Below are 12,868 nucleotides of genomic sequence, written 5' to 3'. Positions count from 1 at the left end.
AACTTAATTTTTGCCTCGAGATTCGTGCCCAATCAAGATAATTTTTTGACGACGTATCACTGCTTCTACATTTTGAATTTTGCGCGCCTATTATAAAAATTAAAGTATTGTGATAAAAAATTTTATTATGCTGGAAATAATGAGGGAAAATATTCTTATGATGAAATAAGAGAGTAATAGCTATATAGATAATATAATATGTATGAGATTTATTTAGTTCAATATTACTTAATTGTAATCTTATCAAAGGATTGACATATTTTTATACTATTAAAATAAGAGTAATATTATTATGTAACAATACATAGTAAAACATTATAAAAATATTATTGTGATTTAATAATAATAGTATTAAATCTAAAAATAAATCATATTGTTATATCGTGTTATCATAATATTATATTTAAAAAAATATATGTTATATAAAACTATATATGACAGTTGAACTTATTGAATATTGAATTAATAAAACTATTTAATTTAAGGTCTTTATTGAATGCAGAATAATCATGATTGTGCTTATGCTAATTTTTTATTTTCCTCAAAGTAGTTTAAAAATTTATTTTTTAAAGCACATCTTTTATAAAGAAACTTTCTAAAAAAAATGATTTTATTGGGAGATTTTTACATTGCAAAGCTCTTAATTATTACAAAATAAGAGGACTAATTAAAGATTTAAATAATTTCAATTTAATAAAAAAATTGTAAGTACAACACAGCAAAATATATCTATAGAATGACAAAGTGAAGAATAGCATTTTAAGCATACCTAAATTGAAAATATTCTATATGATATGTAATATTGTTATTATTCAATTATTTGGAAACAAAAAAGATATCCATAACAAATGAAGTAGAGGAAAAGCAATCCAAAGGCATACATAATTTAACTAAGAAAATGTAGCTCTTAATTATTGTAAAATAAGAGGACTAAAGATTTAAATAATTTCAATTTAATCAGAAAAAATTGTAAGTACAACACAGTGAAATATATCTATAAAAATTACATAGTGAAGAATAACATTGTAAGCATACCTAAACAAAAAATATTTTATAAGATATGTAACATTGTTATTATTCAATTAATTGGAGACAAGAAAGATATCCACATACAGACATAATTTAACTAAGATAAATTCAAAAGGGTAGAGGAATTTATACATGCGAAGTGAGTCAAGTAGGATAATTTGAAAAGAATTTTAGAAATGAAGAACAAGAAAAAGACAACAACGAAATGGAGTATAGTAGAAGAACATCGTAGAGAGGAGAAGAATGTCGTAGAGGAGAAGAAATGGAAAGGAGGAAAAGCAAAAACTATCTGACATGAGAAGAAGGAAATATTATTAGGAGATGAACCTTTTCAATTGTATTGATGATGTTATCTTCTCTGCATAAGCGTCTGGAAGATCTGTTGCCATTGATTTGGCACAAAGTAACTTTCTTAAAAAACATGGCCCTGATTGTTTTATTGTATTGACAACCAAAGTAGAACCTACATGTATGGACATGACTCTTATTAATTTGGGATGATGGTTTAACTAACTTATCCTATATTTGAAGTTTGATATGAATTGGAATTTCTTGGTTTTCTATCTAGTATGCTTGAAAAGAAGTCAAGCTTACTTGTGTGCTTAAAAAATCCTATCGAAATAAAAATACATTAGTCTAGAGCTACACATAAATATACTCATATTCAAATAAGCATCATACAAATGAACTCAAATGCACATACACAACAAGTGTGTGTAGAGAGAGAGAGAGAGAGAGAGAGAGAGAGAGAGAGAGAGAGAGAGAGAGGTGTTGGATAAGAGATTTTGCCATACACTGATCGTCCCAGGACGATCCAAAATCGTCCTGGACGATCCAGTCCAGAAATCATTCCAGAAACACTCCAGAAATCACCTGTTTTCAATGCACTGATCGTCCTGGACGATCTCAACATCGTCCTGGACGATCCTGGGAGGAAAATCCAATTCAGAGAGGAATAGTAAGGGAACGAGGTCTCACACACATCTCATCTATTTTTGGGATCAACTGCTCTAGCCTCCCATGAAAATACTTGGGAATTACCATCTCTCCCTCTCGACTAAATATAATGAAATGTGCTCCCATCATGAACAAAATTATTATTTGACTTTGTGGATGGAAACATAAGCTCTTATCATTTGCTAGCAGGCATCAATTTGTCAAATCCAAAATTTGGAATGATCTCCTCTATTGGTCTAGGTCTGTTGTTATCACAAAATGTGTTATGAAAAAGATTAGCTCATTAATTGCTAAATTCCTGTTTCACAAAATATAACTCCATAAACAAATTGTGTACTATCTCTTGGCATACTCCTCCTCCTAAGGAAAAAGGCAGCATGGATCTCTAGTCCTATGAATCTCTATTGGCAAAATGATTGGCAGGATCTATGGTTCTAACTTCTTCCTTGCAAATTGGTTCTCCAATTCCTATGACTCTCTATGGGCTCCTACTCATAGATCTACCTCCCCTCAATGGACCACTATGCTTTCCTTTTTTTTGGGCAAAACTGTGTAAAACATTGGTTCATGAGACTATTTCTAATGAATTTTGACTACTACCACTTGTTATCAAAAGAAAAATTGACTGCTCACTCTAAATTCAAATGATCAACTTTGTATCATCTAGCAATAACATTCATTTGTTTCGTAGTGACTCTTCTCTTAAAAAAAAATTTCCTGAAATATCATGAGATCCCCGCAGTGATTGATATAAACTGATTTGGTTCAAGTATTGGTATCAAATTTGCATCTTTTTGGAGGAAAATTGTGCATTGATGGCTAACAAACAAGAACATATTAGGTAGGGATTAATGGTCAACACTCTTTCTCCTCTCTACTTTTTGCAAAAGAAACAAAAAAGTAGGAAGCACCAAGACAAATAAAAAACTTTGAAATACTTATAGATAAGATCATGCATCATAATCTAATGAAAAACATGCAAGAATTATGACCTCATCGTTTTCCAACTCAAAACTATGACCCAATAAATAACAAAAGCAACGAGTTATTATGCAAGAAAATGTTCTCTTAAACTAATACAGTCTGAAATTTAAACCATATCACAATAATTCCCAAAAAAAAACTAAAGATGAGAAAAGTATGATATGTTACTGTGTGGTTAGAAAAGTATCATATGTTAATAAGAATGAAAATTTTTATAAGGGATTAGAAAAGTATCATATGCTAATAATTTATGGAAAATAAGGCATTGATTTAAATAATCATATTTATAGTTTAAATAATAATTTGAGCATAATTAAAAAAAATTAGAAAAGCAAACCACCAAATAACTTATTTTAAGGTAAATTATAAAACAATAAAACTTTCGGGAGTAATATCGAGCACAAAGAAGATCTCACGAAGAAGCATCTTGATAGAAGATCAGAGAGTCATGAGCAAATTTAATAGAAGCAATGTAACATAACTAACATTATATCTAAACAAAGAACAATATTTTTTCTCATTTGCTCATCTATTTGAAGAATTAATAAAAATTGATGAAATTATAACTTTAGGCTAATTCAATAAAAAAGACCAATAGCAAAAACACAAATTGAGTTAATTCAAGCTATATCATAAAAGAAGAAAGATTTGGGGAATAGCATCGAACACCAATAACAAAAAGACAAACACAAATAAAATAAAATAAAAAGCATTTACAGATATTTGAACGAAAATAAATAAATTAAATGTAAAAGACATTGCATTTGAGATAAAAAAATTATCTTGAAATACAAGATAAATTAATCTTTATTAGTAAAAAAAATTGTCTTGAAAAAAAAAAACATTGGATTGTTTAAAATTGAATTTCAATAGGAAAAATTCAATACAATCAAACCAATGCAAAACACTTCATACCAAAATTAAGGTTAGATTTTTTTGATGTACCTATATCAATGAAGAAATATTAATTTTAATAATATTAGAATTCTTTGTCATTCTTAAATAATAAAAATACAAGCTGGTATAATACCATATAGAACATAAACAATTGTTACCATTTATTAGGGACGTTAGTGTGAAGGTTTGTGAACTCTGGAATTAAAGCTTGTTCAGGGGCGGAACCATCTTCAATTTTGAGAGAGGGGGGGGGGGCAAATACAACACAAAAATAATTAGGTATATGACCATATAGAACATAAATAGTTGTTACCATTTATTAGACGGCGTTAGTGTGAAGGTTTGTGAACTCTGGAATTAAAGCTTGTTCTTAAGAACAAATAAAATTTACTTAGAAATAATGAAAGTAGATAAATGAGAAGATGTTTGTGGATTAATTGCATAAGTATATTTCTTAGGAATAACAAAATGAATCTAAAAAAAATTTATTTAGAAATAATGATAGTAGATACATGAGAATATATTTGTGGATTAAATTGTAGAATTATATTTCTTAGGAATAACAATATGAACATTGTGGTTTGATCGAGGGAGAGCCGATCTACCTCTCTTATAGTAGATCACATGTATATTATTTTTTTACTGAACAAATAATACAAAATCGTCCACTATTTTGATATTCATGAAGTTTTCTATAGGTTTGTTTATTGTTTTGACGTTAGATGCAGCAAAGTGTTTGCACCTTCTCAACTCTCATGCATTTTCTGATATAGAGAATCATAATGATAATAAAATTTTAAGAGTCATTATTGGAGAGAGTTAAAAACATTTCTGGATATTCATTAGTAGTAACGATCAATGGTGGTGTTCTAGGTTCTAACTTGGATGATATAGGTAAGTGATGACAGTTCTAGGAAGCAATTTAAGTACTACAACAATGGGTCAGGAGATATCTTAGAATTTAAGTGAAATTTCCAAGGGAAATTTCTTCATCAGTTTCGTAGATGCAATCATGATCATGATGGTTAAAGCTAAAATTACCTATTGATTACTTCTCTATGGATGTGATTTACCTCCATCTTTCTATAAAGTCGCAAATTCCCTCCCTGTCATGGTATTGGCCTCAGGTATCTAGGATCAACTCTGTGGAGTTTTCTTATTTGTCTTCATTTGCTTTTACATGTAATTTTAGCTTGAACCCTACCAACATCTTCAACTGAACCTCCCTGAGAGCATACAAGCATGCATTCACATTGTCTTCTACTCGACTGAGCCCTGCAGCAAGTTTCTCCACTTGTATCATCCACCTTACTGTCGAACTACTTCAAACGCCGATTCCCTTCCTTACCGTGCCAGGCTGCCGAATCAAGTCCGGACTCTACCTTTTGCGAACGGGTGTCAATGCCAGATCGACCCCGTCTAGCCTCCACCTAGTGTAGATATTTCTCCAACGACAAAACGACGAAGAAAAAACATAGTGATGTAAAAGAAGAGTATGAAGGGGAAACAAAATTATAATGTAATGAAAAGGGGAAGCGCCGGAGACATGTGGCCTAGGCGAGCGGCTTCGACGAGCGAAAAAATTACGGGAAGAAGATGAAGAAGCCAAATGCGAAGGACAAGCAGAGCAGATGTCCATAAAAAATTGCATTAATAAATTAAAAAAACGCCTAACAGATGTCGCATTTCCATTGGCGACCGAACGGAGAGATGGCTTCGGTCACCTGACCCAATAATTTGCCACTCGGCTGAGCCCTACAGCAAGTTTCTCCACGTACTTGTATTATCCACCTTATTGTTGAACTACTTCAAACGCCTAGCCCCTTCTTACCGTACCAAGCTGCTGAATCAAGTCCGGACTCTACCTCTTGCGAACGGCTGTCAGTGCCAGATCGATCCTGTCTAGCCTCCACCTAGTGTATATATTTCTCCATTGACAAAACAATGAAGAAAAAAAACATAGGGATGTAAAAGAAGAGTATGAAGGGGAAACAAAATTATAATGTAACGAAAAGGGGAAGCGCCGCCGGAGACAGGTGGCCTGGGCGAGCATCTTCGATGAGTGAAAAAATTACGGGAAGAAGATGAAGAAACCAAATTTGAAGGACAAATAGAGCAGATGTCTATAAAAATTCGCAGAAATTTTAAAAAAAGGCGTTGTTTAGTTTACATTTTAAAACTGTATGTTTTCTGGATCCAACGAGCTTTTCTGGATCCGGCGCGCAAACAGTTGTAATGATGGACGATAGCAAGAACAGAATAAGGGACATTTGTTCGGAAGTATATGAAAGAAGGAATGTGCCATTTCATGTAGGGATGCGTTGATACGACGAAAGGAAAAACGGTGGAATATTGGTTTGCGAGCAGATGGATAGATAACATGGAATGCGCCATTTCAATTTGAAGATGGAAGAAGGTAGATGAATAGAGTTAAAAAATTTAATGATGGATATTAAGTTAAGTTTTTTAGACGAACGATCAGGATGATGTATGGGGAGAATCACAAGCGACACTTTAATAGTAGTATAGCTATAGATATAGATGTGATCAGATTGAGGCTCTTTATTTTGACATTAATATTGTTAGATTTTGAGAATTTATAGTGATACATATGTGATTATATTTATACATTTTATAGCATATAATTATATTATTAGTACATCATAAAAATCACATTGATCTAGCACAAATGTCAAGACACATTTGAATTGGAAATCATCAAAATTCAATTTGCGACCATCCGAGCATTAATCTCAACAAACTTATAGTCAAACTGAACATTTCGACCATACGAATCCGATGACACTAAAATTGGTCAAATCCAAGTTCAAATGGGCTCGAATCAAATGACTAAAGCTTATTTAATAGTTTAAAAGCATTAATTTGATGATAAATTAAAATCCAAATATGACATGCTTATAGTCGAATCGAGCGGTTCGATGAAATGAATCCAACAAGCCTAAGATCACTCAATTATGATATCATTAAAGCACTTAAATGCTTAACAAAAGCTCCATGATCAAAGGAATCAATATGGACCGTTGGATGAAGCACTCCTAATTTATCTAAGAATTTTTTTTCATATTTATGGAGTATGCCACTCCCAAAAACTTATAAATAGACCCTTATTTTTCACATGAAGAGAGGAGAAAAAAATGAAAAAAAAGGAGAGAAGAGAAGAAGAGAGAGCTCTATAGCATTTTCTAGTCATCGCCACTGCCGACGACCACCAGCTATTGCTGATGACAACCACCAGTTACTATCACCAACAACAACCATCATCTCTAGAATATTATCAAGATTGGACCCTACTATTGGGTACATTTGTCCGCCTGTGGACACTTACTTTATAAAATTCTTCCTTGGAAGATTAACCCCTTTTATTCGGTATAAATATTCAATTTTTTGTACTCTATCTCTTCTTAATAACGAAGAAGGAAAAATCTTTGTATCACTTACTACATAGTGGATTATGCAACTGGGCTAGACCCTGTGATTTTTTACCTTTATGGGTTTCCACGTAAAAAGTTTATGGTCTTATGATTTTTATCTATAAGTGCTGAATGTTTGTAAAACCTAAGACGTAAAACATAAACTCCATCGACTCAAATTTTCTAGCACGTAATAATTATGATGTTGCTATTTCTTTTAGTTCCATGAAAGTTTTTATTTGCTGTATTATAGCTATTATGATTGTACTTAATATGTTACTACAAAACATTATGATTGCTTTAATTTAATATAATGCTACTTGAGAAAATTTTATCATCATACGAGTTTGCTTTATAATCTATTATGTTATAACTCTTGTGATTGCATTAAACTATTTTACACTAAAACAAATTTGAATGTTGAACAAATTTTATTCGAACATTTAATTCAATAATTTTATAAATTCTCTTAACAATATCTTATTCAAACTATATTAGAATATTAATCAAAATGTTTTTCAAATAATACTAATCCTTGTTCAATTAGGGTTAGAGCAATGTTCAAATTTGATTAAAATTTTTATCATATATAGTCTCAACCTTATAAAAGTTCTTCGAATATTATTCAAAATAAGTTTTATCACAAAGGATTAAAAAATAAATATTCTTAATCTAGAGTAGTATTATTTTGTTGAAACTAGAGTAGTATTATTTTGGTGTGAACATAATTTTTAGATACATTTATTCTAATTCCACATTATAAGAATTCAGAGTAAAAATTTTCTTTTAAATTGATTAAATTTCAAAGTATTTATTAACTAAATTAACTAACAAGTAACAAAGTACATTAACTCAATACTCAAAATAACGGCACTCAGTCAAATAATTGTATATATAGTTTAATTGGCAAGCATCTTAGTCTCTCCCAGTCCCATTGCAATCAATGGCAGGGCCAAAAATCTTCACTCTACACCTCCATCTTCTCCTTCCTGTGCTCCTTCTGAGCTCATCCACAGCAAACATCACCCCAAAACTCTCTTCAAAGAATATCCCAAGAACTCCCCCTCCCCTTCCCATTCTTCCCCTTCCCTCGGCCTCCCAGCTCGCATGGCAGCAGGGAGAAATGGCCATGTTCCTCCATTTCGGTCCTAACACCTTCACAGACTCCGAGTGTGGCTCCGGCCACGCAGATCCCTCCATCTTCTTCCCTAAAAACCTGGACTCTCGCCAGTGGGCCGCTGTCGCCGCTGCCACGGGATTTTCTCGTGTCGTCCTCACTGCCAAGCACCATGACGGCTTCTGTCTCTGGCCTTCCTCCTACACTAATTACTCTGTCCGCTCTAGCCCTTGGAGCTCTGGTGAGGGTGACATAGTTGCTGACCTTGCAGCCGCAGCTCACGAATTCGGTCTTGGATTTGGTATATACCTGTCGCCGTGGGATCGTCACGAGCCTTGTTATGGAAAGTCACTGGAATACAATGAGTACTATTTGGGGCAGATGACGGAATTGCTTACTAGGTAGGGGAATTTTCTCCTTTGTTTCCAGTAGAACTTGTTGCTTTCGGATTATTGTTGGATTTGGTCAATCGGGAGGTTATTTGTGGGTTTTGCTCGAGAGGTGAAGCTTGATGGGTCGTGTTTGTTTAGGTGTTAGGTTTTGTGTGCCAAACTGGACTTTTGAAGCATCTCTTCTGTAACCATATTCATTTGGGTTAGGTTGGTCTAGTTATCTCAATAGCTTGAACCAGGTCACGAGGCTACTCCATGCTTATCAAGGTTGAAGTTGCCCAAGGCTACGAGTCTCTGAAAGTTACATATAGGCTTCATTTGGGACGGCTTTCTTACTACTTCTTAAAATAGTTTTCTAGTACAAAAATTCTTGTACTAAAAAATATTTTAAGAAGTAGTTAGAATGCCATCCCAAATGAAGCCATAATCAACTCAACCAAGAGGACCCATAAACTTCCCTAATTGTAAAAGCTATCCACCCACAAGAATTGAATTGATTACTCATCTATAGTATCGTCAACAACAGGGGTTTCTTGCCCAAAAAAAAGCGCATCTTATAGTATGGTCAACGACAGGGGTTTCTTACTTGACGTAGAGGTGGAGAGTTATGGCCGGCCAAGGGAGAGGGTTGGGAGAGGAGAAGTTTGGTGTAAAAGGGGAAGAACAATTTAGAAATCTGAAATAAATTTCAGATTTTTAATTGTGAGCGATTGGAGGAATTATGTTTGAAATTAATCTCAAGAAGGGAAGTGGGGTTAATGTGGAGAGAGAGAGAGAGAGAGAGAGAGAGAGAGAGAGAGAGAGAGAGGGCTTGGGGTGGCTGAGAGTATTATTTACAAATCTTATTACTAGGATTTAGAAAGTAAATAAGGGAGGGGATCTTGGGGAATTTCAGCCAAAAGGGGGTTCATGGATTTTGGGAAATATTTCTAAAGTAGAGGATTGGAATTAAGAAAGGATTCCAAATCCAATCTCATAGGGGCCGGCGACATTGATGGTCATGGGGGCCATTAATGGGAGGGGTTAGGGGTTTCCTAAATTGAATTTAAGAAATAGGAAAAAACATTAATTAACTCCAAATAAATTTGAAATTCAAAAGGGTTTAATTTTGGAAACTTTCCTAAAATATATTTTATAATTTTAGGAAAGATTTTAAATTTCAAATTGGATGAATTTGAATTCAAAATCTAACCAAATTATGGCAATCTTGAATAGGAAATAAAACCAAAGAGGGTAAGGCTAGAGGGTGGCCGGCGGCTTGCTTGGGCTCGGGTAAGGGGGAGGCCGGCGATTTGGGGTGAAGTGGCTTGGGGAAATTGGTGGGTGGGAGGAGGGTTCGGGTGGGGAGAGGTGGCGGCTAGGTGGAGGGAGAGATAGTGTTGTCAGTGAAGGTAGGGGGAGGAGGAAGAGAGAACGAGGTAGAGGATGAAACCACAAACCTGACTTATCTAGGGTGGTGGGTATTGCATAAATCTCCCTCTCCTAGAGATTTCACTCCGAACTCTCAAGCCCTCATGAGAAGTCAACTAGAGAACAAAATTTTCACTTAATCATTCATTAGCTTTGAAAGAGAAACATAGGGCTATAAATAGCTTCATACATAAGACTCAAAATAGAAAAGACGACAATGCTCTCAGGGCTTACATACAACATCCCTTAATAAAAGGGTACAACAGAAAATTAAATAAAACAAAAACAACGACATCAGAAATAAGAAAATACATAAAATAAATCAAAAGTACAATGACTCAATCGTGGCCGTAGATCGGCGGCCACGCCTCTGATAAACCTTCCATGATCTGATGTCCCCATCAAAGTGTCACCGAATTTTGTCTAGTCTCACTAGTGGAGCATGGGCATGCTGTAATCCTATACTTTTTGCCAAAATTCTATCTCTCTATATCCTCCTAGACTTTTTCTCTACTAAGAACTGATTGGGGAAATTGGTGGGTGGGAGGAGGGTTCGGGTGGGGAGAGGTGGCGGCTAGGTGGAGGGAGAGATAGTGTTGTTGGTGAAGGTAGGGGGAGGAAGAGAGAACGAGGTAGAGGATGAAACCACGAACCTGACTTATCTAGGGTGGTGGGTATTGCACAAATCTCCCTCTCCTAGAAATTTCACTCCGAACTCTCAAGCCCTCATGAGAAGTCAACTAGAGAACAAAATTTTCACTTAATCATTCATTAGCTTTGAAAGAGAAACATAGGGCTATAAATAGCTTCATACATAAGACTCAAAATAGAAAAGACGACAATGCTCTCAGGGCTTACATACGACATCCCTTAATAAAAGGGTACAACGGAAAATTAAATAAAACAAAAACAACATCAGAAATAAGAAAATACATAAAATAAATCAAAAGTACAATGACTCAATCGTGGCCGTAGATCTGCGGCCACGCCTCTGATAAACCTTCCATGATCTGATGTCCCCATCAAAGTGTCACCGAATTTTGTCTAGCCTCACTAGTGGAGCACGGGCATGCTGTAATCCTATACTTTTTGCCAAAATTCTATCTCTCTATATCCTCCTAGACTTTTTCTCTACTAAGAACTGATTGTAATCTTGCTTTTACTATTTCTTTCACTATGTAGTCAACAAGGTCTCCTATACATTCAAATCAACTGTTAGAGTTTTTGATGGAACTTGAGTTTGTTTTAGGTGTTCTTTTTCTTGTTTTCTTATATGGTTTGTATTGCCTCTAGTGTTGCCCTTTTTTGTCTTTAAATAGATTCTTTTGGATGTAATTAGGACAAGTTAATTAAATCAATAAACTCCCTGATTTCAGCTGCTCTCCCTCTCCCTTTCCCTCTCTCTATTCTCCTCTCTTCCAAGAAGCTGAGGAAAACTTATTTCCTCCCTAAGAAATTCTCAACATCAACTTTTAACAAGAATCTCCATTTTTTATTTTCTCCTATGCCCGATCTTGATTTATTGTAACGCCTTTGTTTAATTCCATGGAGAACATTGGATCAAATGTCTCTTCTTATATTTTTGAAGATAATGACAAAGAAGAATCCAATCAATATAAAGTTCCCAAATAACTCATCAATTATTTGCTAATCTTTGTAGACATCCAGGCCATTTACCCTTGGAGCGTGGATTTTCTGATGGATTTTTTCTTGTCATTTTCTATTCTCTAACAGAGATTCCTGCCCAGAAGTGTGTATTTTGTCAAATTATACTGATTAATTCAGGACAATTGCTTCTATCCTTTTTTTTTTATTTATAAATTTTTTAGCAACTTAAAGTTCGTTCGTTACTTTTTCGGATTGTACAAACCATAATTATTCCAATTCTTGGTTTCTATAAATGTTAGTTTAACTGATTTCTTTGATCCAGTTATGGGGATATTCAGGAGGTTTTTTTGGATGGTGCACCGGGAAAAGTTGAGAAGGACATGGTTTACTTGTTTGATTCCTGGTTTGAACTCATTCATCAATTGCAGCCAAAAGCTGTTATTTTCTCGGAGGCTGGCCCTGATGTCAGATGGATAGGTGATGAGGCTGCAGTTTCTGGTACTACTTGTTGGTCTCTCTTTAACAAAAGCTCAGCTTCAATTGGCAACACAGAGACCGAGTGAGTACAGAATTCTTTTACTTATTTATTCTCAAGCACTGTTTTTCCAATAAAAATCTAGTACAAAATTCATAAATTTATTGCAAGTGCTACTTTGCACGAGTACTAAAATAATATCAAAACTAGCCCTGGACCGTTAGATTTTTCATCATCCATTTTGATGTATTCATACTATATGATCAATTTGTTTAGTGGTCGCTACTTTGAGTTGCGGAAACCAATCAATAAAAGCTGAAATGCCAATTCATCTGTTGTGTACTGCTATGATGTTACTAACATGTTTTCAGTCATTTTTTGGTTAAAAGTAGAAATTTTTATTGTACTCCTATCATCTTCTTTTTCAATTTCTCTTCATTGAACCATGTATAAAGGGTCCATCTACTTGTAACTTAGCCCCTTGTACACTATAATTTATTGTTGAATAATCTTCCTTCATTTTATTTTTAAGTCTTCGAGAATGTCGAGGTAAGAGTAAATTAATGAA

At 34.2% G+C, this 12,868-nt stretch overlaps 1 protein-coding gene across 1 annotated transcript; it reads left to right on the top strand.

Moving 5' to 3' along the window:
* Window positions 1-8,215: 8,215 nt before the first annotated feature.
* On the top strand, window positions 8,216-12,404 carry LOC110101206 (alpha-L-fucosidase 1). The gene is made up of 2 exons (XM_020829004.2): window positions 8,216-8,816; window positions 12,148-12,404. The coding sequence occupies exons 1-2, from the start codon at window positions 8,242-8,244 to the stop codon at window positions 12,386-12,388; spliced, it is 816 nt and encodes a 271-aa protein (XP_020684663.2). The 5' UTR covers window positions 8,216-8,241; the 3' UTR covers window positions 12,389-12,404.
* The last annotated feature ends 464 nt before the right edge of the window (window positions 12,405-12,868 follow it).

The sequence above is a fragment of the Dendrobium catenatum genome, unplaced genomic scaffold (assembly GCF_001605985.2).
Source record: "Dendrobium catenatum unplaced genomic scaffold, ASM160598v2 fragScaff_scaffold_662, whole genome shotgun sequence".
Lineage (NCBI taxonomy): Eukaryota > Viridiplantae > Streptophyta > Magnoliopsida > Asparagales > Orchidaceae > Dendrobium > Dendrobium catenatum.
Note: the sequence above shows the minus strand (reverse complement) of the source record. Positions and strands in the feature narration are given on the sequence as shown.

Excerpts from the sequence above, each read along its gene's own strand:
- LOC110101206 (XM_020829004.2), top strand. The coding sequence starts at position 8,242 with ATGGCAGGGCCAAAAATCTTCACTCTACACCTCCATCTTCTCCTTCCT. Across the intron at positions 8,817-12,147 it reads ATGACGGAATTGCTTACTAG|TTATGGGGATATTCAGGAGG; the intron begins GTAGGGGAATTT and ends TCTTTGATCCAG.